General features: G+C 39.7%; 1 protein-coding gene across 2 annotated transcripts in view; it reads right to left on the bottom strand.

Moving 5' to 3' along the window:
• jak2b (Janus kinase 2b) overlaps positions 1-23777 on the bottom strand; it is a 24860-nt gene extending 1083 nt beyond the window's left edge. The window contains exons 1-23 of one of the 2 annotated variants that reach the window (XM_017684752.2): positions 23022-23777; positions 18262-18508; positions 16241-16364; positions 15456-15573; positions 11783-11928; positions 11178-11472; positions 9035-9154; positions 8637-8794; positions 8342-8453; positions 7946-8132; positions 7647-7771; positions 7203-7337; positions 6091-6178; positions 5785-5912; positions 5558-5696; positions 5009-5160; positions 4579-4729; positions 4009-4148; positions 3638-3827; positions 1973-2097; positions 1683-1855; positions 1447-1564; positions 1073-1186 (exon numbers count right to left, since the gene is read on the bottom strand). In XM_017684752.2, the coding sequence (XP_017540241.1) occupies positions 1073-1186; positions 1447-1564; positions 1683-1855; positions 1973-2097; positions 3638-3827; positions 4009-4148; positions 4579-4729; positions 5009-5160; positions 5558-5696; positions 5785-5912; positions 6091-6178; positions 7203-7337; positions 7647-7771; positions 7946-8132; positions 8342-8453; positions 8637-8794; positions 9035-9154; positions 11178-11472; positions 11783-11928; positions 15456-15573; positions 16241-16364; positions 18262-18466 (3243 nt within the window). In that variant the 5' untranslated portion in view covers positions 18467-18508; positions 23022-23777. Of the gene's footprint in view, positions 1-1072; positions 1187-1446; positions 1565-1682; positions 1856-1972; positions 2098-3637; positions 3828-4008; positions 4149-4578; positions 4730-5008; positions 5161-5557; positions 5697-5784; positions 5913-6090; positions 6179-7202; positions 7338-7646; positions 7772-7945; positions 8133-8341; positions 8454-8636; positions 8795-9034; positions 9155-11177; positions 11473-11782; positions 11929-15455; positions 15574-16240; positions 16365-18261; positions 18509-23021 lie in introns of those variants that run through there. The other variant, XM_037531866.1, reaches the window with a different exon arrangement.
• Positions 23778-24074: the final 297 nt, after the last annotated feature.

Raw genomic sequence — 24074 nt, 5'->3', positions numbered from 1 at the left:
AGTGTCCAGAGGCTGGAGGCACTACCAGGAGACAGACCAGTACACCAGGAGACGTGGAGGAGGCCATAGGAGGAACAACCCAGCAGCAGGACCGCTACCTCTGCCTTTGTGCAAGGAGGAACAGGAGGAGCACTGCCAGAGCCCTGCAAAATGACCTCCAGCAGGCCACAAATGTGCATGTGTCTGCACAAACGGTTAGAAACCGACTCCATGAGGATGGTATGAGGGCCCGATGTCCACAGATGGGGGTTGTGCTCACAGCCCAACACCGACCGTGCAGGATGCTTGGCATTTGCCAGAGAACACCAGGATTGGCAAATTCGCCACTGGCGCCCTGTGCTCTTCACAGATGAAAGCAGGTTCACACTGAGCACATGTGACAGACGTGACAGAGTCTGGAGACGCCATGGAGAGCGATCTGCTGCCTGCAACATCCTTCAGCATGACCGGTTTGGGCAGTGGGTCAGTAATGGTGTGGGGTGGCATTTCTTTGGAGGGCCGCACAGCCCTCCATGTGCTCGCCAGAGGTAGCCTGACTGCCATTAGGTACCGAGATGAGAACCTCAGACCCCTTGTGAGACCATATGCTGGTGCGGTTGGCCCTGAGTTCCTCCTAATGCAGGACAATGCTAGACTACATGTGGCTGGAGTGTGTCAGCAGTTCCTGCAAGATGAAGGCATTGAAGCTATGGACTGGCTGAAAGTTGGATCAGCCTGTAGTGTGTTTTTCCACTTTAATTTTGTGACTCCAAATCCAGGCCTCCATTGGTTAATACATTTGATTTCCATTGATGATTTTTGTGTGATTTTGTTGTCAGCACATTCAACTTCGTACAGAACAAAGTATTCAATGAGAATATTTCATTCATTCAGATCTAGGATGTGTTATTTGAGTGTTTTTTTGAGCAGTGTAGTTTCAGCTCTACTCTGGCCAACATGTCAACAGTGAACTGCAAACTTGGTTAGGTGTGAAATAGTGACATGACAATTGTAAAGCATTTGTTAATTAGTATTTGCAACTTTGAAAGGGTGTCAAACTGCACATGCTGCACAAGAGGTCCTGACAATTTACCTCAGATGGGCAGCCCACTGGCTGGGGTAAGCGGTTCCCTCGTTTCAGGAGTTCAATGAGATGATAGACTATAGTTTGGCCCTGCTTGTCTCCTCCCATCATACTCATGAAAACCTGAAAAGAGACAAATAGAGATACAGTGCCACTGCTTGGTTAGTAATGTGCCTTTTTTTCCCCCACAGAGGACAAGCTGTGTGCCAGTGTTGCATAAGGACAACAAACTCGCACACTGTGATGGCTTGAGTTGTTTTTGTTTGGTACGGTTACTTTCAGGGAATTTTCCCAGTCAGATCCTGCACAGATGCAGACACGAAATATGAGAAAATGTGAAAGAACAAAAGAAAAGTGTAGGTGCTTGAGAGAGCAATACATACGGTAGGAGGGCTACAGATCTTGTCGCTGTGGGTGAAGAGTTCATACAGAACAACTCCAAAACTCCAGACATCTGATGCCACAGAGAATTTGCTCTCTGTTAGAGATTCAGGAGCATACCTGAAAACACATACAACCCATTTTAACAACCTCAGAACCTTCAGTTTGAGCTATACATGACATGACAAATCAAAACATACAAAATGAATATAAACAAATTAAACTACCCAACTCTTACCAGAATATTGGGCTTTCTCCAGGCTCTTTGACCTTGTAGTATTCTTTGTCCTGAGGCAAGACCTTAGTCAGGCCAAAGTCACCGATTTTTACCCGAAACTCACTCTCCACCAAGATGTTTCGAGTAGCCAGATCTCGATGAATGTACCGTTTGTTTGCAAGGTACTCCATACCCTGTAACAGCAAATTAAGTATACACAACAAAACATACAAATAAGCTAATCCATTTAAAGAGTGTACAACTATTTCAACATAAATGTAAAGAAGTGGTCATACATCACTCTTTAATACCTTGCATATTTGAGAGGCATAATGTACAAGCTTTTTGTGGTCGATCCGGTCTCGATTCTTGCTGAGGTAATCACGCAGACTGCCATAAGGCAAGTACTCCATTACAAGCCGAAGGTTTCGCCGTCCTGGAAGAAAGTTGCACCTTTAGTTAGGTTCAAAGAAGTCTCAGTATGTTGAAAGGTGGGGTTCATACTACAACCCTTCTTCCAACAGAGAAGACTCAAAGACTCCTAAAAGGAGCTGCAAATACAGACAAGCAGCTGTGAACACAGATCAAATATCAACAAATAGACCGATCCGACTTTGTCTCTCCCCGACTTCAGAATAATACTAATACCAAGCATTTTGATTTCTTCTTTAATTTAATTAAATGTATTTCAATTTTCATCTTTCAATTTAATCTGTATTCCTCCTAAAATATGCTGGTACAACTAAACAGTTGAGTACAAGACATGATATTCCATTTTAAAACATTTTCTCCCCTTCTACACAGGGCTTTTATTTATGATGTCAGACTTTAAGAGGGGGTTTTATTTTGACAAGGTGAAGCACTTTCTAGAGAAACATATATAATAACATATGTAAAGAAACACTAATTTCATTTCCTTAGACAAATACAGTATATTTGTCTATAAGGTGATCATTCATAATTATTACCTGTATTTACAATATTCCCTTTCATTAATGAAAACATTAAAGAGGGAATTTGACATGTATTGTGTTTTGTAATGACAGTTGTAGACTTCAGAGTGACCCTAATAAGAAACAGCATCAATAGTGGATTGGTCACATTTTGTCGACACCTGTACTGTTAAATTAGGTCAGTATCGGCACAGTAAAAATGTTTGCCCCTAGCCGATTTCTTCTGTTTTTGCATACCTGACACATTTAATTATTTCAGACCTTCACATTGTTTCTCCCTTAGTGACTTAATTCACAAAGTTACTTAATAAATCAAATTTAGTTGATAACTGATTACTACCAGAACTGCTGAATCTAAGCATCGCTTAAATAAAACTTTTCCATCAATGTGAAGTAGGCTAAACGATTTCAACAAGCAACACACTATTCCACGCTCAAAGGAATTCAGGAAGAGATGAGAAAGAAAGCTGTTGAAATATATTGGTCTGGAATGGGTTACAAAGCTCAATGAGAGCCATTATCTCCAAATGGAGACACTTGGAACAGTGGTGAATCTTCCTAGAGGCAGCCGGCCAACCAAAATTCCTACAAGAGTACAGAGATGACACATTCAGGAAATCAGAAAAGACCCCAGACAAATAGCTAAGGAATTGCAGGCCTTGCTCATCTTCGCGGTCATGATTACACCCTTAGAGAAAGATGAGGTAAAAAATCTTATCCAAGAGAGGTGAAAGGCAAAAACTACTGCTCACCTAAAGGAACATTTAATCTTTCACATGGATGGCATGGGTGTTGCAAATCTTTTGTCATTAAAAAAGTTATCATTTAAAACTGTCTTATAGTACATTTTGTATGAGGATCTGAAACCATTTAGGGACCAATATGCAAGAACAGAGGAAATCGAATCCTTTTTTTGGACTATACACTCAAACTGTTGAGGAGGAAGTATCATCATAGTAAATTAATTGTGACAAAAGCATTATGACATTACACAAAAGTTGCACAATTTTCTCGCCGCTCTACCTGCGCCGTAGCACACTCCTTTGTACTTCACAATGTTTTCATGCTGAAGCGACTTGAGGATCTCGATTTCTCGCTCAAAGTCTCGCATGTGCTCAGTGGTGCTGTGCTGAAGCTTCTTCACTGCCACAACTTCACCAGTGTTGTCCTGCAGGGGGTCATAGCGGCACATCTCCACACTGCCAAAGTTTCCCTGCCACACACAAGCAGTTATTAGTATAAAGTATAAAAGATGGTCCATCATTTACCTACATCCTAATAAAGAATGGGATGTGGTTCATCAGCCCTTTTCTCGAGTACTATACAATGAAACTGGACAACTGAAGTACCCATCTGGCTTTGGAAAATGCTAGACACAACTACAACAGCCTTACCTTGCCCAGTTGCTGTAAGAAAATCAGATGCCTTTCCTCAAACTGCACTGGCTCCTGATCTTCAAAGGCTCCTGTGGCAAACACTAGGCCTCCAGTCCTACTGGGCAGCAGGTCACTCTCCATCACCATCATTTCATAATCTGTAAAGATATTTGTTACTCATCATGATCAATGCCAGTTCCAGAGTTATATGACTCCATAAAATGTGAAAGAGGGGTTAACAAGTTTATGTGGAAATTGACAGCACTTAGCACATCAAAAGTTCACTAGATGGAACTTGTGCTTGCAAGAGAGCAGCACTAATGCTATTTGTAAGTCATGTTCAAACCAGCAGTGCTCCAACATTAGCTTTTTCTCATTAGCAGTACAGAGCCCTTAACCAAACAAAACCACTGAAATGGCCTGGGTGTGTTTCACCAGGGTAAAAAACCCATTCCTACTGTGCACTGTCTACCCTCCACTAAGACTGCAGCTTAGTAAGGTCAGAAATAGCCACATTCTATCTGCTGTTCATTCCATATTCCCAGTAAAAACCCTGAAGAGGAAAGAAAAAGGGAGAAAACCACAGACCTGGACAGGAGAGACAGTTGAGGTCACGAATGACTGCTCTGAAGGATGATCTGAATGCTGGCTCATAGTTCATACAACTGTTGATTAGGTTTGCTAGTTCTGTCCATTTGGGGACAGGCAACTGATGGCAGTTCTCATAGAACAAGTGTTTCTGTAGGGAAATGTTCAGCACAAAAACTCAAAGGAGAAGAATTTTGACACAAACAAAGGACACAAGTATGTGCATGTCATCTGCTTAAAGTTCTCGATGATTTACTATTCAATTGTTTTCTCCTCTATGGTCATTGTAATAAAACTGGAAGCAAGCTAAGTCAATTGATACATCATTGTCATCATGAACACTACAAATCTATTAATGTACATGCTTCACAGTCATTGGACTAAAAGATATGGAGGACTGTTTGGTGAGTATTTTATGACATTCTCCTACCTTGGAGCTGTCCATGTTGGCAAGTGGCTTCTCTCCTCCGGTACAAATCTCCCAAAGTGTCGCACCAAAGCTCCACTTGTCCGTAGCAAGGCTGAGGTTCTTGGGGTCCACAATACATTCAGGAGGCACCCATGGGATTCGCTCCACCAAAACTGCAATAAAGAAAAAGTTCACACATCCAGGTAGTTCAAAGGAACAGAAACCAGATGGATTTATAAACCTTTCAAAAGTCAGTCATTAAACAATAAGGAGTATCATCTTTTTCAATACAAATTACATAACGCTAAACAAAAAAGTGTTAGTTGCTCATCATAAACTTTGAGCAATGTAATAGATTAAACACTGACAGCTTGTAGGATCCTACTTTTAAGTGATAATTCTAAGATTAGTAGATTGAAGTTTGTCTTGTCTATGTATTTTTTATTGCTCTTTTCCCTACAGATACAACCCTCTGAAATTAATAGGGATTGATTCAGCCTAAAACAGGGATAAACAGTGAGAAAAAAAAACACACAGCTGTTCACATCACAAACCATGGGGCTCACTCACTCTCTCTAGGCAGCACTGTGATGCTAATGCCTGGGTCACTGAGTTTAATGAAGGGAGGGCTGCCCGTTTTCCTATCCTCCTCACGGATCAGAAGGACGTTTTTCGCACACACATTCCCGTGAGCCAGGTTCTTCTCTTCCTGTGTACGGCAAAAGCAGCAAAAGCAGGGGGAGGTAAATATCAGCTGTGTCTTTCAAACATTCTATTGCATCATATAGGACACATACCAGAAAGTGCATGGCCCATGCAAGCTGCTTGGCCACTTCCAGTTTCCACAAGATATTGACTGAGTTCTTGTTTTTCTTCAAGTACGTGTCCAACGAGCCAAACTTCACAAACTCCTGCACCATAATGTCTGCAACGGCACATTACACAAGTTAAGCGCCAATTCACTTTTGACCCAGAAAGAAGTACACTGACTAACGCTGGCCAGTGGACACATGCTGCTCAAGGGGTAATGGAGAAGGTTGGACAGAGGGCAAAGCTCAAATGTCTCACGTAACCAGCTAGAAAGAAATGTGACACACACTTACTCTCCTCGCCACACACACAGATGCCGTAGGTGAGTACCAGATGCTTATGGGAGAGTTGGCTCATCATGCTGGCTGCTTCAAAGAAGGACTGTAGACAAAAACAGAACATGTATGAATATTTCATACCATTTCTGATAAAACAACAAAAGTGACTTCTCAGTTTAAAACACAAATGTAACATCAACATTACTATTTACTCAAGGAACTTAAGACTGGCCAAAAAATGAACCCTACAGTCCAAAATCTTAAAGCAGGAGTATATATACACTAAATATTACCAAAACAAGCATGACACTGTCTTTATTATTGGACTGTTATTATAATCCCAATTCCAAAGAAGTCAGGACGTTGTGTAAAACATAAAAACAGAATACAATGATTTGCAAATCCTTTTCAACCTACATTCAATTGAATACACTACAAAGACAAGATATTTAATGTTCAAATGGATAAACTTTTTTTTTTTTTTTTTTTGCAAATATTCACTCATTTTGAATTTGATGCCTGCAACACATTCCAAAGAAGTTGGGACAGGGGCAACAAAAGACTGGGAAAGTTGAGGAATGCTCAAAAAACACCTGTGTGGAACATTCCACAGGTGAAGAGGTTAATTGGAAACAGGTGAGTGTCATGACTGGGTATAAAGGGAGCATCCCTGAAAGGCTGTCATTCACAAGCAAGGATGGGGTGAGGTTCACCACTTTGTGAACAACATTGTTGAGAACAATGTTTCTCAACATGCAATTGCAAGGAATTTAGGGATTTCATCACCTACAGTCCATAATATCATCCAAAGATTCAGACCACAGGACACTCTTCCACTTTGCGTCAGTCCATCTCAGATGAGCTCAGGCATCAAATTCAAAATGAATGAATATTTGCAAAAACAATAAAGTTTATCCGTTTGAACATTAAATATCTTGTCTTTGTAGTGTATTCAATTGAATATAGGTTGAAAAGGATTTGCAAATCATCGTATTCTGTTTTTATTTGTTTTACACAACGTCCCAACTTCATTGGAATTGGGTTGTAAAATCAAAAGTACACAAAGCAGAATGTCCCTTTTTTCGCTAATACTATAGCTAAATGGTAGTCCGTGGTATGGTACACACCTCTGAATAGTTTCTATGTGCTTTATCAAGGACTTTAATGAGGACATCTGTCTGATGCATTTCTCCGTAGTCTCCCAGTTCTTTCCGAATGCCTCTAAAGATCTTTGTGAATGTCCCCTGGCCTTGACTCTCCCCCTGGAACAGATAGATTAGATTAACAAGCCCACAGAAGACCACAAGCAGACCATGAATGCTTTGAATTTTTTTTACTTTGCCATGTCTGATACAGTTTGTAAGACATCTAACAGAAATAATCAGAATTGAAATCTTATTTAGCATATGTAGACATTTAATCATATTGTGTATCTGACTGCATTTTATTAGATGTAGCACAACTCTCAAAGAAACTCTTGAATTAGGGCCAATCCACATGAAAGAGCTCAGATACACAAAATATGATACTTGTTACATAATTAACTTATCAGTTAAAGAAAGAGTGCTCACAAACTCAAGGTCTTCTTTTTTGATTTTGTGAAAAACCATTTGGCTAATGTTCTGTCTCTGCAGGGAAGGTGAGATAGGAACTTCAGAGCCCTTATTACTCCAACAGACCAGCAGATTTGACTTTTCTGCAATTAAATAATTAACATTATTAGAGAGTATTATAGAGTATCATAATCTGATGTATCGATGACAATTTTTGAGGAAAAGAACTTTTTTTGTACGTAAAGTTAAAAATTTGCTAAAATATCATGTTTCTGCCATCTGACTGATTATCATGTAATTTCTGGTGCAGTACTGACCTTTGGCCTTGGGAGGGCAGCATTTGCTGAACTGAAAAGCGATGCCATCTGATCTCACAGTCTCTTTTTGGTAGCATTTGAGTAGCTCCTGCATGCTTCTGAAGGTCCTCTTAGTTCCACTCAGAACATAATCCCCACTGTCTGATCTACTGATCAGACAATGCTTGTATTCCACCTCATTGTACATCTGAAAGAATGGCAACAGATCAAAGAATCGTCAAGCAGACACACAACTAATCTGTTCCTTTTTATATACGGCAAAAATAAATTATTTTTACGATACACAATGCATATGCAACACAATATTTCTTTGTTTAAATATGCTTTATGAATTTCACAATTTTAAAAGTCTGACAAAATGTGAAATCAGTATGCAATATCAACTCACAAACATACCCCAACAGCGAATGTCAAGAAGAATTTGTTGTAGTCTTTGGGGCTGCAACGGAGCACAAACAGGCCTCGCTGGTTTCCAGCCTTGCGCAGTTTGCTGATGGCAAACTCCATACTACACAAACAAAGACAATTGTCACCTATGCCCACATTTTAAGAGAAACAAAAAATATCTGCAATTAATATCTGCAACAATGGTTTTGGGTCGCTATCAAATGCAACGTCCACCGAGGAATTCCATTTTCTGTAGCCTTGTTATAGAATACTCAGTGCTGCCTAGGTAGGAACTAAGCCTTACGATATTGGCCCATGGCAGTAGTTTTCAATGGCCTCCAACAGTCGAGGTGGCGCAACGTCTTTGCAGAGATAGTGGTGAGCATCGACAGTCAGCCTGTAGTAGCCATCGATCAGAGATACAAAGGACAGAGCCTCAGCATGGGAGGAGAATTCCAGCTCCTGTTGCAACGTACACAGAAAGGTATGTACTTCAGCAAGCATACTTATACCTTATAATGAGAGTTAATAATTAAGAAGTATTATGAATCTCTAATAAAGCAAGTTTGAATTGACTGGCTAAAACAATAAGTGATATAATAAGGCTTTCTTTCATACGTCTCCTTTTACAATCAATATACAATCACTTCAAAGTTCTTTCCACTCCTTTGAAGTAAACTTAGTCTCTCAAAAAAATTTTACCAGGGTTTTGCCATCTTGCTTGTTGATGGAGACAACACGGCTCTTGTTGGAGCACTCTTTGCTGGCTTGCCGGATACTGATATCAATGACGTGAGGGAAATCGCAATATGTCTGTAGGTCCTGACCAAAAATAAATAAATATATAAATAAAAGAAACAAACAGCACACAAGGTGGGAATAGCAAACATGTCATGCATTATCATAGTCACATGCCAGCTGAACCCACAGTTTACATAACAACATATAAAAAAAGTAATGCGTATTACTTATGCACTAGGTCAATTCATTCAGTTACAGGGCTGACAATCATGCCTACACAATCATATATAGCTGCCAGCCCTTTCAGTTGAATGGGATTACTGAATTAATCCCTATGAGAACGTAGGTTTGGTTGTGGTTACATTAAGTAATGTTAATACAGGCATTAAGAGTCTGAGTTGATCCAATATAGAGCTAAACAAGGTTAAGCTCCGAGTTAATACAGCCAATGAAGAAAGCCACCATTCATTCAATCACTACAGGCTAATTACGTAGAGGCTGTTCACATTTTCGTTTGGCAACTTTAAAATGAATAGCCCAAACAACCTGGGCAAGTTCAGTGTAAAGCACAGTCCATGTTGCTATGCGGCCCCCATAGCAGTTCACCCATATTTGCTGAAGGCAGTTGGAAGTAATAATAACCACACACAAGCTCCCCATTCACCTTTTAATGGAGGCAAAATAGCCAATGCTGTCATAATTTCAAACAAGTGTCTTTATGCAATATCAGCAACAAACTAGGCTTAGTTTCCAGTGGATTATCATCTTGATGCACTGCAAAGTGTCACTTCCATATAATACTTTTTTTTTTAAATCCCTGTTTTGAATCACCTAAACAGTCACTTTACAGAGAAAGGAAAGTTTAAATACATACATGATTATATATTTTTATTATATATGATAAACCATAAAACATTTAACTAATGTTTAAGTCTACCTGTCTGAAATCAGTGACATTTTAAACACATAATTTAGATTTAGATAATTTAGATACACACATTTTAGATCATACTACTATTGCCACAACTACTAATAATAACAACAAACAACAATAATTATAGGTATAAATGTTCAGTAAATGTTTTTGTTAGTCAATTCTCAATTATACTCTTATTATGACAGCAGAGGTGCTCCTGTTCAAATGAGGCACTGCTTTTGTCATTCCACACCAGTAGTTGTTATTCTATGCCTCCAAAGGAGAGTGGTCAAACTGGTGCACTTGTGTTCATATACTAGTACTTGGTGACTGTAACCTCACCTGGAACAGTAAAAAGCTTAAATGTTGCTTGAATGGCAACGTACTGGAAAAAATTCCAACTGAAGTAAGACATTTCAGTGAACGTGCTTCTGCATTATTCCTTTATTTTTCAGCCTTATATTGGCAGCATTAGGAGAGTATGACTGATGTTTAATGGTGTATAAGGCCACCTACTGTTTGTCTAAGGTGACATTTGCTCAAGCATGTTACAGAAATGATCATTAGTCAGTCAGTGACTCAGTAATACAATGCATGATGGTCAACTTAGTGGTGCAGCAAAACTTGAAAGGTTTGTTTAAAAAAAAAAACAAAACTCTTTTGGTCGATTTATTATGAAATGTTCAAAGAAAGCAAAGGGCAGCTGGTGTTTTCAAATGTCAAAAAATGAAAAAGGTAGCTAGCAAGCTTTCTTATGACATCCACAAAATGCAGTTCTGAGAAAGGGGAAGTGTTCTTCAAACCCAAGCCAGGCACTTTCAATGGGTGTGTCAAACTCAGGTCTTGAAGGGTCATAGCTCTGCAGAGAAGAGTGTTCCCTCTTGTGACACTCTGACTTCACCTCATGAAGGCCTTTGTAATTAGTTGAACTGAATCAGGTGTGCTAACCTCTGTAGTGCTGTAGCCTGTCACAACTGGAATTTGACGGTGACATTCTACGACAGCGGTTCTCAAGCCAGTTCTCAGGGCCTCCTGGACTTTCCGCATTTTTGCTCTTTCCCTATGCATCGTTGGTTAGGTTGGAGCATAAATGCGGACTCTGAGGGAATCAAAAACACTGACACTATCCTGCAATTGACGGTGGTCAGCTCAACGGAGACTGCTAACAACTAAATCCAGCTTGCTCACCTCTGGCTGGGCATCTTTGTGCTTTTCGCGGCACCACTGGATACCCTGGTCAGCTGAGACAATGATGGTCACCTGGCCAGCGGAGGGCTCTTTAACCTGGAAGTGCTCGGTATAGAAGCCCGAGTCCAGCGCCTCCAGGTTGATTAGGTATTTGAGCTTCAGGTCACGAGCCGTGGCCCGACACTGACTGAACTGCTGCACTACCTTCCGGAAACGATAGCGGATCCGCTTTCGCGTCACAAAGTGATAGTTCTCGATCTGCATCCGCATGTCCTTGGGGAGGAAGGACTTGTAACTGCAGAGAGAAGTCAACAGAAAAGGGTAAATCTGCAGCCTGAAATTCAAGACACATCTTTTAATCTTAAAATGAGATGAAAGCAAAGAATCACGCTTTAATCATTCTGAAACCTTTAGAAGCACATAGGATGCAAAGGAAGAACTCCAGATAACAATCAAACAGGATATTAGCAACAGAAATTAGGTCAGCAGGGAAGTAAAAGAGTTCAGAAGAAGCAACAGTGTTAATGCCAGGACTATGCAAGTATTACGTGACAGCTGCACGCACTGAGTGCTGAATGACTGAACAGGTTCTCAATAATTCATACCTTATAGCACCGTAAATATCAAGAGGTGAGCGCTGCTTCTCCTTGGCTATCCTCATCATGTCTAGCACAGCCATACCAAGGCACTCTTCTTGTGTCTCATGGCTGCTGGACAGCTTCACCCAGCCATTCACAAAGTCACTCCTCCACTGCAGAGAAAGTCAAAATAAAAACAGAGACTTATAAGTGGCCTAAATCCACAGAAATATGTAAACGAAAATTTGTAAACCCTCACAATCATTTGTGCATTGGGTTGAATGACTCTGGAAGGGTAACTATGCCTGGCAGGCTGTGTAATGAGGTGACAAGAGAGCGTCGGCCTCAGTGGAGACGTAAAGTGACCCTGCTGGCAACATGGACACACTAGCCTTGCTTGCCAGGATCCTGGGTTTCTGTTACAACCTGGCAAGACTGTAACTGACAATTATATAAACTGGCAGATAAACGCAAAATTCTGAATATAACAGTGTTTAACAAATCTGTTTTCATAACTGATTTGCAGAAACTAAACAGGTGACACAAAAGTGGTCATAACTGTTGTAGTAGCATCTGTGCCACCACATGTATAGTCTTTTGGACATATCTGCTGGGTTGTAATAGCTCCAGCTGCTTGCTGTCAACTTGCTGTTGAAAAGGTTTAATCGGTGTATGATCAACTAGTGCACTGGTGAATCAGCAGTGCTTGTACATTGGAGTTTGAGGCTACGTTCCTGGGAAACTGATCATGACGCCCATTTAGTAACTTCTTCCTGTTATATTCAGGAAGCACTCGATGGGTCAAGAGCAAAAACAAATGCAGCATTTTCCAACAAAATTGATAGTGTTTGCACATTTGCTTAGCAGAAAGAACCAGACGCTGGTTTGAAACATTGAAACGACAGCAACTGGCTATGTGAGAGAGACGGTTAGAAACTGGCTCTTTCCCAGGACATAAATCCACCTAATCTGAGCAGTTCAAACTGAGTTCAGCGCCTGGCACAATGCAGCTTAATTCTAACCTTTTCTAACCCTGGGTGAACTCCACAGGATAGTCCTCTATTTTGATTCACAGCTGCTCGTAGGAAGATGTTTTAAGACTTGCCATGTTGTATAGTTATTTTTTTCAAAAGGTACCCCGGGATATCAATAACTAATTAAAACAGGAATGGTTGAGCACAGAGGGCCCCTAGCAATGTATGTAAGCTAGATAAAATGACTAATTTTAGCAATTAACAAATACATTTACACCACAGGAAAGTCAGTAATGCAGCAGAAGCAGTGATCACACACACGTTAAATTGCATGGGCACTGTGAGTTCTAAAGAATAAGTTGAATGTAGACCTGGGCAATATGGTAAAATGTAGTATTACAATATTTCAAGTATTTTTCATTGCAATATTTTTTTCCAGTGGAACAGTCAAAACAGTTCCTACTATCAAAAACTAAGAATACAATAATTTATATTAAACTTTTCATGTACTGAGTTGCACTAAATTCAGTTATCAGGAATAATTATGCTCTCTTTGTAATCAAATATGTAGTTGGGAAGTCTTTAAGTACTGATGATATCCACAATATGCTCAGAGAAGCAGACTGTGACAAAGTGTGTTATTTATATTTACATTCTGTTCTGACAATGCAGAGGTCTAAAAATCTGTCTGTGTAATGGTTAATTTTTAAAGTGAAAACTGGACATCATCTGACCTCCCTTATGGTAAACAGAGCACACCAAAATACTGGCAGAGAAGAAAAAAAACAGCCTCCAAAGAAGACAACGCTTTGACTGCAGTCACCCAGCATGGTGATCCTTTATTTGCTGTTTGTTTAGTCAATAAAGGTCAAAATGCATGCTAGATAAACTCCATCCAAAAACATTTTTTACAATCTGAAAACAAACCTGTAGTTTGCACACAGAAGATACAAGATGTCCAATATATGACTACAAGTAAAATACTTAACGTCCATCAATATAATTTGTTCACTAGGTAGGGGTAAGTCACAGTAAATGTAGTCATTTCAATCATACAAATATTTCTTGGGAAAGACTAAAATTATTGTTGATTCATCCACTACATACATTGACAGGTTTTCTCCACATTACATAACACCACCATTCATCCGGGAAGAAAGCAGAGACGCATGCCTTCAATGCTGGTAAGCCTGCTACCTCAGCTTTGTAAAATAGCACTCACATAGCATTATCAAGTACTTGAACACAGCAGGGGGAGAATGCCAGGAAACTGACTCTGCCATGGAATTATACACTGTCTTGTGCTTTACCCAAGGCCAACTATGGTGAACCGTGACCCCAAGGCCAACTGGCATTCCCTGCAATGGAGTCTGGGCATCTGAAACACCTGTGATCTGACCCTTGATTCTATACCACAAAACATTAAATCTCAGTCAATAAAGGAATACTGAAAATGACCAATTTTCCTGCTTGCTGAGTCAAAGTAACGAGTGTTGAATGTGTGAGATTATACAACTAATCTTCAGAAAATATGTCTTCACATATCTTACTTTCTCATTTTAGGGAACAAAGGTTTTTTGATGTTTTGTATTTTGAAGGAAGACATTCGTTCCTATTTTATGGAGGGAATCACTGATGACTATGCAAACATCTCACCACATTTCCTCTTTTTTTAAAGCAGCGTTAACAGGCCAGACACGCCCCCCGGACCAGGCAAAGATGACCCCATATCCAGCAACCTGTCTAGTGTTTTTTCATTACTATCTGGCCATTGAAGATCAGGCTTACCTGTTTCATTCAATATATTTTCTCGCTGTAAAGCTGTAAACAAACAAGATTTACCAAGCTTCACAGTAGCTCACCCTCATTGGCTAGCTGGCTGACTGAACTTCATAATAATGCAAAATAAGGTCCACCAAACCTTCCCACATAGTGGTAAGCTAGCCAGGTCACTATCTACAGCTTGCTAAAACCATCTGAAATGTCAGCTCCACTGGCAACCGTTTCATTCAGCACTTCGACTCAACTCTGCTCAAACTGTTTATACACGGTCAACTCAAATTAAAAAGTCGGCAATAATAACAACAACATCTGGAACACATATCTAGTAAATGTTTTGCACTTAATGCTCCGCAGCCTCCTACCTGAGGGGAGCGGAACAAAAAGTGTGTGTGCTGGATGGGTGGTGTCCTTCATGATGCCAATGGCCCTTAAGATGACAAAAACCAACAGTCTGCATGGGCAACAACAGCATGGCTGCCTACTGTCTGGACCTGTCTCACACTGAAAACGTGTCTTATTAAGCTCAAGATATGACAACAAAGGCCCTGTGTGGTTGCACAGATGAAGACTTGTATAACAGAAGAACGGCTACAAATCCACTTTCAAAACTGGACCAATTGTTTTTCCATTTCCAAAACAATTATTAGATGTGTTTACAATACAGTGATTACCTACTCATGTTTACAAAAAACAACAAAGTTCAGACGGTAAAACACAATACATAGCATTTTTGTACTGTTTTCAATACAGTATAGTTTAGTCCCAGCTTTGCCTTCCAGTCAAGAAAAACTGCCTGATAAATGTGGCTGCAACATTAACCACTGACACACTTAGATTTCAGAATTTACTACAACATTGCAGTTACAGAACATAAAACATGAAATACAAGAGGCCCAGATGTGCATAACTGCAGCAGGCCCAAAGGTTCATAACTGTGGTCCTACCTGGGCAAAAAGATAAGCCATAACATGGTCATCAATAACAGGACTTTCAGATCCCTTTGTAACACCACATCGGTAAGCTCGAGAGGCTCCACAGCTATACCAGCAAGGAAAGTAGTACCTATAAGCAACAAGGTGAGAGAGAATAAATATAAGCCATAAGATAACTATGACTCATTTGTTTAATCATTTTACACAGGTGCCACCCTGGATCATATAAACAGACTTGGACAAGTCTAAAAAGACACTCAGCTTTCTAAAAGGTTTTTAATAAATAAGGATATTTTCTTTGTTGGTTTGCAATTAGTCAACACAGTTGTCGGATGTTTAGAGTGTGTAATTTATCTTTAGAATAAAAGATAAAACTGAAGAAACAACTGTCCAAAGAATAATGCCAAAATCGACATATTTTATCCTATTTGCATGAAATTGTTAGGTTAACAGAGCTTGTTGCTACTGTTACTGGTCTCTTACATCTACAATGACCAACTTTTAAACTTCTAAAACAATAATATCTTAACCAAATCAGTCTTTTATTTTCCACAAAGACTATCAAGCAAAGCAGCATAAATGGAACAAAAAAAGGGGGAAAATCCACATCTAAGAACTGAGATTCCAAAATTGTGCTTGACTTATTTTCACAATATGATCTCCAAATGCATGTTGGCAGTCATGTTTTATAAACAAATTAAGCATGTATTTGGATAAGAGCAGTGTGCAGACAAAACAATTTACGCAACTTTTGGCACCTGACAATAACAGTCATCACTTCAATGTGTTGTTGGTACCTAATTCTGAAGATCAAATTCTCTTTGGCTGATTCATCCAAATGAAGGATATGACTGGGTGATAACCAGACTCCGTCACTTTCTCTGTAAAGTCTGAAAAGGCTGAAGTAGACTGGTGACACCCCTGTGAAGGAGGAAAAAAGTGGAGAAATAAAGCAAAACAGTAAGCCAAGCGAATAACATCATTATTTTCAGTGCTGGGCAGACCTTGCATCCACTCAAGCTTGAAAGGTAAATGTTAGTGTAAATGATAAAGATTACGATAAACGCATGCTCATCATGTAACCCTCAGAATCCTGAGCACTGATTAGCAGCTTGTTTAGTGCAAAGTCTTTGGAAAACAACTACGTAGAGAAATGAAAATTATTTGTGTTTCTTAGGGCAGTACAAGAATAATCTTATTTTATTTTTAAAGCATAATAAACATTTTTGCTACTTAATTATCCATATTTTTAAATGAATTGTTCTCATCTACCCCTATATTTGTTTTCAGGCATAAGTAACAAATTACAACACAGAAGTAATAACTGTAATTAAGTAATTTCACAGGTTGCCTTCCTCTTTTAACAGATTTTACTCTTAACTCTTCTCCCTACTTCTTTCTTCATTACTTTCATTACCTTTCATCTTTTTTCAAGTTGGCACTTACACAGCATTGTGGTCAAACAAGACCAACAGTCATGAGAAAACGAAACATTAAGAGTGAATCAATTCAGAACAGTTCTAAATTTTAGTTCAGCCAAAAGGAGCTTTAATTTGTTTGGTCAAAAACATTTTTGTAGTATTTTGTGAATAATTTTGCAGTTTCATTATATACTGCTCAATATTGCTCTATGTTCAATACATGATTATGTGGTGTGGGTCATGTTAGGTCCAGACTCAAATCATGATGTGTTGGGTCAGGCTCGGACAGAAAATTATCTGGCTGTATTCAGGTTTGGACTAAAATTTCAGGCCTTAAAACTCTAGAGGTGATCCATACCTGACTGTTCAATCACTTCGGTGATGAGTGTGTGATTTAACATCAGTCGCCCTATTATATGCAGACTCACTTGGTCTTGCATAAACAACAATGCACAAATCTTCTGTTTGACACATGGTCTGCAGCTCTAGCCATTTAGTTTACCACGAGATGCAATTTCATCTGCTTGTGTTCTGACATCGTCTGCACTCATGCTCAGTCAAAAACAAATGGACAAATCACAAGGTAATACACAAATTATTTAGTTTTTTTTTTCTAAGCATTTTACAACATTATTAGCATAATGTAGTCATCATAGTGATACTAAGTTTCTTATTGCAAGTATACAGATGGTATTTATGTGAGCAGCTGTTAAATGCCACTGAATATCAGTCATTTGCACCTTGCTCTGTGATGAGCTCTTGGTTGACGTGCTATATATTTATGGTGATGGACAGAGTGGATGATGGATGAGTCTATTCAATCTACTGTGTTCAACAAAACCAATCTTAACGGCAACATTTTCAAGCCACACTGGAGCCTGATGCTAAAAATTAGTCCCCTTTTTTCCTTATTGTCTATAACTGATCAGTGGAGCCATCACTTCAGGGAAATAAAAACAGCTGGTCAAAACACTTTTCAAGACTGCGATTTGCCAATTCAACTGGAGTACATTTGGATTAATTTCCTTATGATGTACAAGCAGAGAAGCACTTTGAGTGACACGATTTCAAACTGTAAGTCAACATTCAGGACAGTTTTCAACATTTAGGCTAATAAGAATGCGGAGAAAGGCAAAGATATCCTCTCTGATCATGAAAAACAAATATTTTGAACAACAAATATTTTCCTGTGCTCCAGTTTCACCATTGTAATACCATCAAATGTCAATTTTAAACCATTAAATACCGTTACATTGCCTGAGGGTCAAAGAGCTCCAGCGCATTACAATATTGATGCACTGATCTCTATTCTAAACTGCACTAATTCAATTCTTCTGACCATTTTTCACTGCTTTACTCTCTATTTCTCGTTACTTCAGCCTCCTTTGATGACTCACCACACTCCTTGGCTGCATCGATGCCCAGCTGTTCAGCCACATATTCTCCTGGTGGGTAACAGAGGGGGGCGCAGTCTGCCTCACTCTGGCTGCTGTGGTACAGATGAATCTTCATAGCAGTGGCGGATGGCTTTGGAACACGCTCCTGCCGGTGGACATCACCGTTCTGGTGTGCTGGGGGACAAGCAGCTAACTCCATGTCCATTATAGACACAAAAGCAGCTGGTGGTCAAGAGGCAACATTCACCTAAAGAGAGTGACACAGATGTAAATATAGTAAGTTAACTGACAAAAGAAAAGAAAAAGTACACAGTTGTTTTTTACAGATAATCCTAGATGAGACTGGTATCACAAAGCACCACCTTTTTCTCAAACACACATAACATATAGGGTTGCATATCTGACACACAACGATGTTATATGATTAGTGCTCTTTAGGAAATGATTCAATGCATCGTGACTTCTTTACTATTTAGTTATTCTGATGTGATTAAGAATTTTTAAATACACTGACCATACAAATGTGACTTGAGAACTAAGTACTAAACATTTTATAAATATTTATATGGACATAGGCAATTTTGCATGCTCTATGACCAAAGGTATGTGGGCATCCCTCCTAATTATTAAGTTAGGTGTTTCAGCCACATCAATTGCTAATGTGTGTAAAATCAGGCACATAGCCATACAATCTCCACTCACAAACCTTAGCTGTAGAATGGGTATAGAGCTCCATGACTTTATACATGGCATTGTCATAGGATATCAGCAAGAACAGCTGAACTACAAAATGGTAGACCACTCAGACTTACAGTGCAGGGCCGGCAAGCACTGAAATGCACAGCACATAAAAAAAAATGCCTCTGGAAGTTCCAAACTTCTGGAAGCAAGAGAAGCACAAGAACCGCTTCAGAAGTTTCATGAAATGACCTCCATGGCCAAGAAGCTGTACACATGATCACTATGCACGATACCAAGTTTTGGCTGGAGTGGACTAAAGCATATTGCCACCAGACTCTGAATCACTGAAAAGAGGTTCTCTGAAATGATCAATCATGCATCATGAATCTGGGTTTAGCCAGTAAAGTTTGGCCAAGGAGGGATAAAGGTCTGGGGCAGTTTGTGAGGGACCCTTGGCTCCAGTGAAGGATAATGTTAACTGTGTCATGTAGGAGTGATGGTCAAGCGTCAACATACTAGCCATACAGTGTACACAGAAAATATTATGGGTTAAGGTACTCCAGTTCAATATATGGATACACTGTGATATCTGAATAATCAATGGTGTCTGCATATATTTGCTTTAAAAAATAACAGCATCAAATATGCTAAAAAAAATAGATGTCTAGATTTCGCTGTTATTGCAAACCGATACTTTTTGACGCATGTATTTACTCTGGTGGAGCAGAATGCTTACGGGATACTGGGCAAATGGGCTAAAATTTCTCAGTAATGTGAATCCAAGTAGATTTAGTCCCAGTTTCTACACTTAAAAATGTTTATGCATCACTAATTATGTACACCAAAATACTGCCCATGTTAAATTCCCATACATCAGTCCATCCCTGATTCGTTACGTTCAAAAAAGACTGCATTCATCGTTCTAGTGTTCCCACACACATATGTAGTATTACTCAATTGCAAGCTGTAATGTGACTTTTACACTGCATGGCTGATAACAAACTCTTTTTTTTTTTATATATTAAAAAAATGCTTTCAAAAATGGGGCGCAGATGTGTTGCTGTTTAGATTGTGACTGATTAGCAAAAACATGCTAGACAGATAAACAACACACAGGAGACCTTCTAAATATCTCATACTACATTTCTCTTAATACCCACAAACAGAAATGATTTGTTTTTGGAGACAATGAGTCTTTTCAGCGGTACATTTCTTAACATGACTAACCAGCTTTAAAACACCAAACACCTACCCACTGGGGCAGTGATTCAGAAGCGCCGTGTTGAATAAAAAAATAAACATAACAAAATAAAAAAACTCACACTTCTGTCAATGTGAAAAGCAGGACATACACTTGTTCCCCTTTTCACACTGACTTAAGCATCGGTACTCTTTGCACTGCAACATTACCCACTATTCTTTTGGGTTTCCCTTTAACTGTGACAATGCTCACTACAAAACAGAGGGTGATAAGTTACCAGAAGCAGTCTGCTCTGAAGCGCACCACAAAGTTTCCACAGCGACTTTGTTGCTTTTGCTTATTTTGAAATCTAATAAATCTCTACTGTCAATAATCCCTGAAAAGCTGCCACCGGGTGTTTATAATGCAATTACCAGGTGGAGCACAAAACATTATTCAGAAATGAGGAAGAGAGATAAAAAAGGGGGGTCGGGGGGCAAAAGGCTTGGAGAACGCGGTTTGGGCGAGTTAAGTGCACAAGGGCATGACGTTAACAATAAACATTAAAGCTGCAAACACACTGAATAAAATATGCCATTAGGGATTAGCTATAATGAGTAGCATTAATCCGAGTTAAATTACAGGCTAACTGTGTCAGTGCAAGATCAAAACCCCTCTAAAACATCAAGTAGACTATGTAAACTGCAAACTCCAAATAAGGCAGAAGTTAAAGACATTGTGGGAAGTGCTGAATGAAAGATGTCCTCCCTTTGTCATGGCAAAACAAGCCAGCGTTAGTGACGAACTCTCTTTGGTCAATGAGATCTTTCTTACAACTGCAAACTCCTTTCGGTGGTTAGAGACACAAACCACACAAACTCTGATCTCTCACATAACAAGGCCTGTATTGTTCAAATGTTCATAACACACTTAGTGATCTGACTGTGGGGATACTGGGTTATAGGCCTTTCTGTCTCTTATAGTGCATGTTCGTCTGAATAGAATTCCAGTGCCTTTAAAATGTGTGAAACACATATGCTATGGTGTAAATAAAATGTTTCATTATGCATTTTTTAGTTTTGATTAAACTCATACTCCTTTACGCTTATGGATTATCTTTTATGTGGCCTGACTAACCCTCATCAAAGCTCTAATTGGACCCTAATTTGAAATAATTGGATTACTTTAAACTATAACTCATTACCACTGTACAGTCTCAGCCAATTCCCTTAGCATGAATGGAACACATATTGAAATCTAATAAATCTAATCTAATAAATCTAAAAAACAAAATGTCAAGCACTGCATTCAGAAGCACACCATGTTTTCAAGTGCCATACCCAAAGCTGCAACTCCAACTCCTGCATTTTCTTTCAATTCAACTTTCATCTTGCATTTGCAATGCAACTTAATCAGATGAGACTGCGATGATACGTGCTTTAATGCACCGCTACATTACCATGTAGCAAAGCAAAAGTCAAAGTTTCTGTTCTGCAGTTTTCTGTCCTGTTGTTAACCACTTTTTGCTCACATAACAAGGTAATAACTAGAATTAAGCATCTAAATAATTGTGTTTTGTCATATCGGAAAACACAGTCAGCTCCACACATATCTGGAAAGTGACTTGCCTATGTACACCACCACAATGGATGAATCAGTCAAGACATTACTGATGTGTAGACTTTCAGATTTAATTCAAGTAGATTAACAAAAACATTTCTGTTTATGAAGCTACATTTTGCATCAGATTTAGCCAAATTCATTTGGTGATGTCCATGAGTTTCAGACCTCGGACAGTCACTGACTGCAAATGGATCAAAATATTAAAAATGATGATTAGGTATTTATAATTATGTTTATTGGTCCAATTACTTTTGAGCTAGTAAAATGGAGGGTCTATGTAAAATTAGCTGTAATTCCTAAATGGTTAATAGTGTTTAACCCTTAAATTAAAGCTGAAAGTCACTGCCTCACTTCATTAGAAATGAGGCAAAATTACAAAGCAAAATGCTACCGCCCAAATAATTATGAACCTGACTGTTCATACAGAGAAACAACATCTCATATGATCAGCTCCAATGCAGCTAGCCACGCAACTAGGCCTGAATTTAGATGACTAACAAAATACGGTCACCACTCACACACCAGGGTTTCAGCCTCCCGATCACTTTGACAGGCCACAGATTATATGCCCCCCTGTTTCTCACAGCTAAGTAAACCGTACGAGGACTCCGCCTCGCTTCCGCTAGGGGAGACTTTCAAAACAACTCGCATAAAATACTCTGCGTTTTCATTAGTCTTTGGACTGGCTATATAAACGAGCTAAACACTTCATTTCCCAACAGGGCAGATATATAGTGCAAATACAAGCACACTATCGACCAAATCCTGGAGTACGTGCGAGGGGAACTGAACAGAAAGCCCTAATGTCATGTGAAGTTCACATGAACGACCAATGTTATTAGATATTGACAACTAGCTAACCTAGCAGGCTCGGACTGTTAGACTCTCTTCCCATTACTCACTAGCGTTAGCTATCTAAACAGGCAACAATATGTACTATATATATATAAATTAATACAAATTAATAGTTGGACAGTCATGTCCCATCATGACAAGGAGTGTTATTCACGCATCTCTTTGTAACTTCAGTTTCATCTGCATGGATGGTCACAGGACTTCTTTTCCTGAACGACAGCTAGCAGTTAGGTTAACTCCCCCGCAGGTGTCTTGAAGCTTTATGTTAGCTAGCTAACAAACTAAGTCAAGCTATACGAGTCAAGAAAGTGTCGACATATCTGGTGCGCCTTATTTACTGTCCTGCTAGCTAAAATGGCCCAAAGGCAGCAGCAATATGAAGACAAAGACTCAAACAGCTTTAGCAGAACTGCAAACTTACTTGGTGGTTCGCCGTCGCTAAGCTAGCTAGCAGGGCTAGCCAACTTGCTTGCTGTTCAGCGCACCTTAACTTGAAATTCCTGACTGAAATATTGTTGTTGACTTAATCCATTTTGCTGTTTGGGAGTCCAAATGTGCCCGTATCTGCCACCTTCGTGACATCGGAGTTTCGCTGCTACACAGTGAAGGGTAACTAGCCCGTCTTGGCGTTCACCTTTACGCTCCAAGAACCTGAGACAGTCCGAACTCAACGGTAAAAGAAAAAGGGGTTAACGTTACTGGCTCAAGCTTACGTTATCCAAACATGACAGCGAGGACCACAGATTCATCCAAACCGACATGCATGTTCAGTAACTCAAGCACGAGATTTCGCGATTTCCAGCTCGAAAAGGAACTTTAACGCTGTCGAGTCTCTTTAAAGGAACCATTCGTCATACGAACTGACAACTAGCTGGCTTTAGCTTAACATGCTAACGCTAACCTAGCTAACTCGCTGCCTTCGCCAGCAGCAGCAGCTCCTAACTTAAGCAACGTCTGTCCTCATAGTAAATTCAGAACGAGTTTCCAGGCAGGACTTCAACGCCTACGGCGAGGAAAAAAGGCAGAGAAAGGGCGGTTATTCATTTCCAGTACGCGGTGTTAATGTTTCCGTGGTCGTCTCGGTAGCTGCGCAGGTTTACAGCGATACTGTTAGCGCTTCAGTCCGACCCACGATGGAGCTTCAGCGGCTCAGTCAGTCAGGTCTGTATGGGCGGACACACGACGCGAAGCTCAACTTCCAGTCCATACTACCACCTGTAGGCTACACTGAATATCTGCAGAGGTGGACTGCGTGAAGCCATGCTCATTGCTAAAGAACTAATAGTTGCTTCTGTAAAATAATGACTCAAGTAAAAAAAGTACCTTTGCAGAAAACAACATGAGTAGGAGGGCAAACGTATCTGTTTAAATACTGAGTAAGTGCAGTGGAACCTTTATCAGCAGAGAAACTGAAGGGTGCTGGCGCTGTGTTATTCTCTTTTTGAAGTACTTTTGGTCTAAAACGAAACGAAAC

The sequence above is a fragment of the Pygocentrus nattereri genome, chromosome 20 (assembly GCF_015220715.1).
Source record: "Pygocentrus nattereri isolate fPygNat1 chromosome 20, fPygNat1.pri, whole genome shotgun sequence".
In the NCBI taxonomy this organism is placed as follows: Eukaryota; Metazoa; Chordata; class Actinopteri; order Characiformes; family Serrasalmidae; genus Pygocentrus; species Pygocentrus nattereri.
The sequence above is the reverse complement of the archived record's forward strand: the minus strand, read 5'-3'. Positions and strand labels throughout refer to the sequence as shown.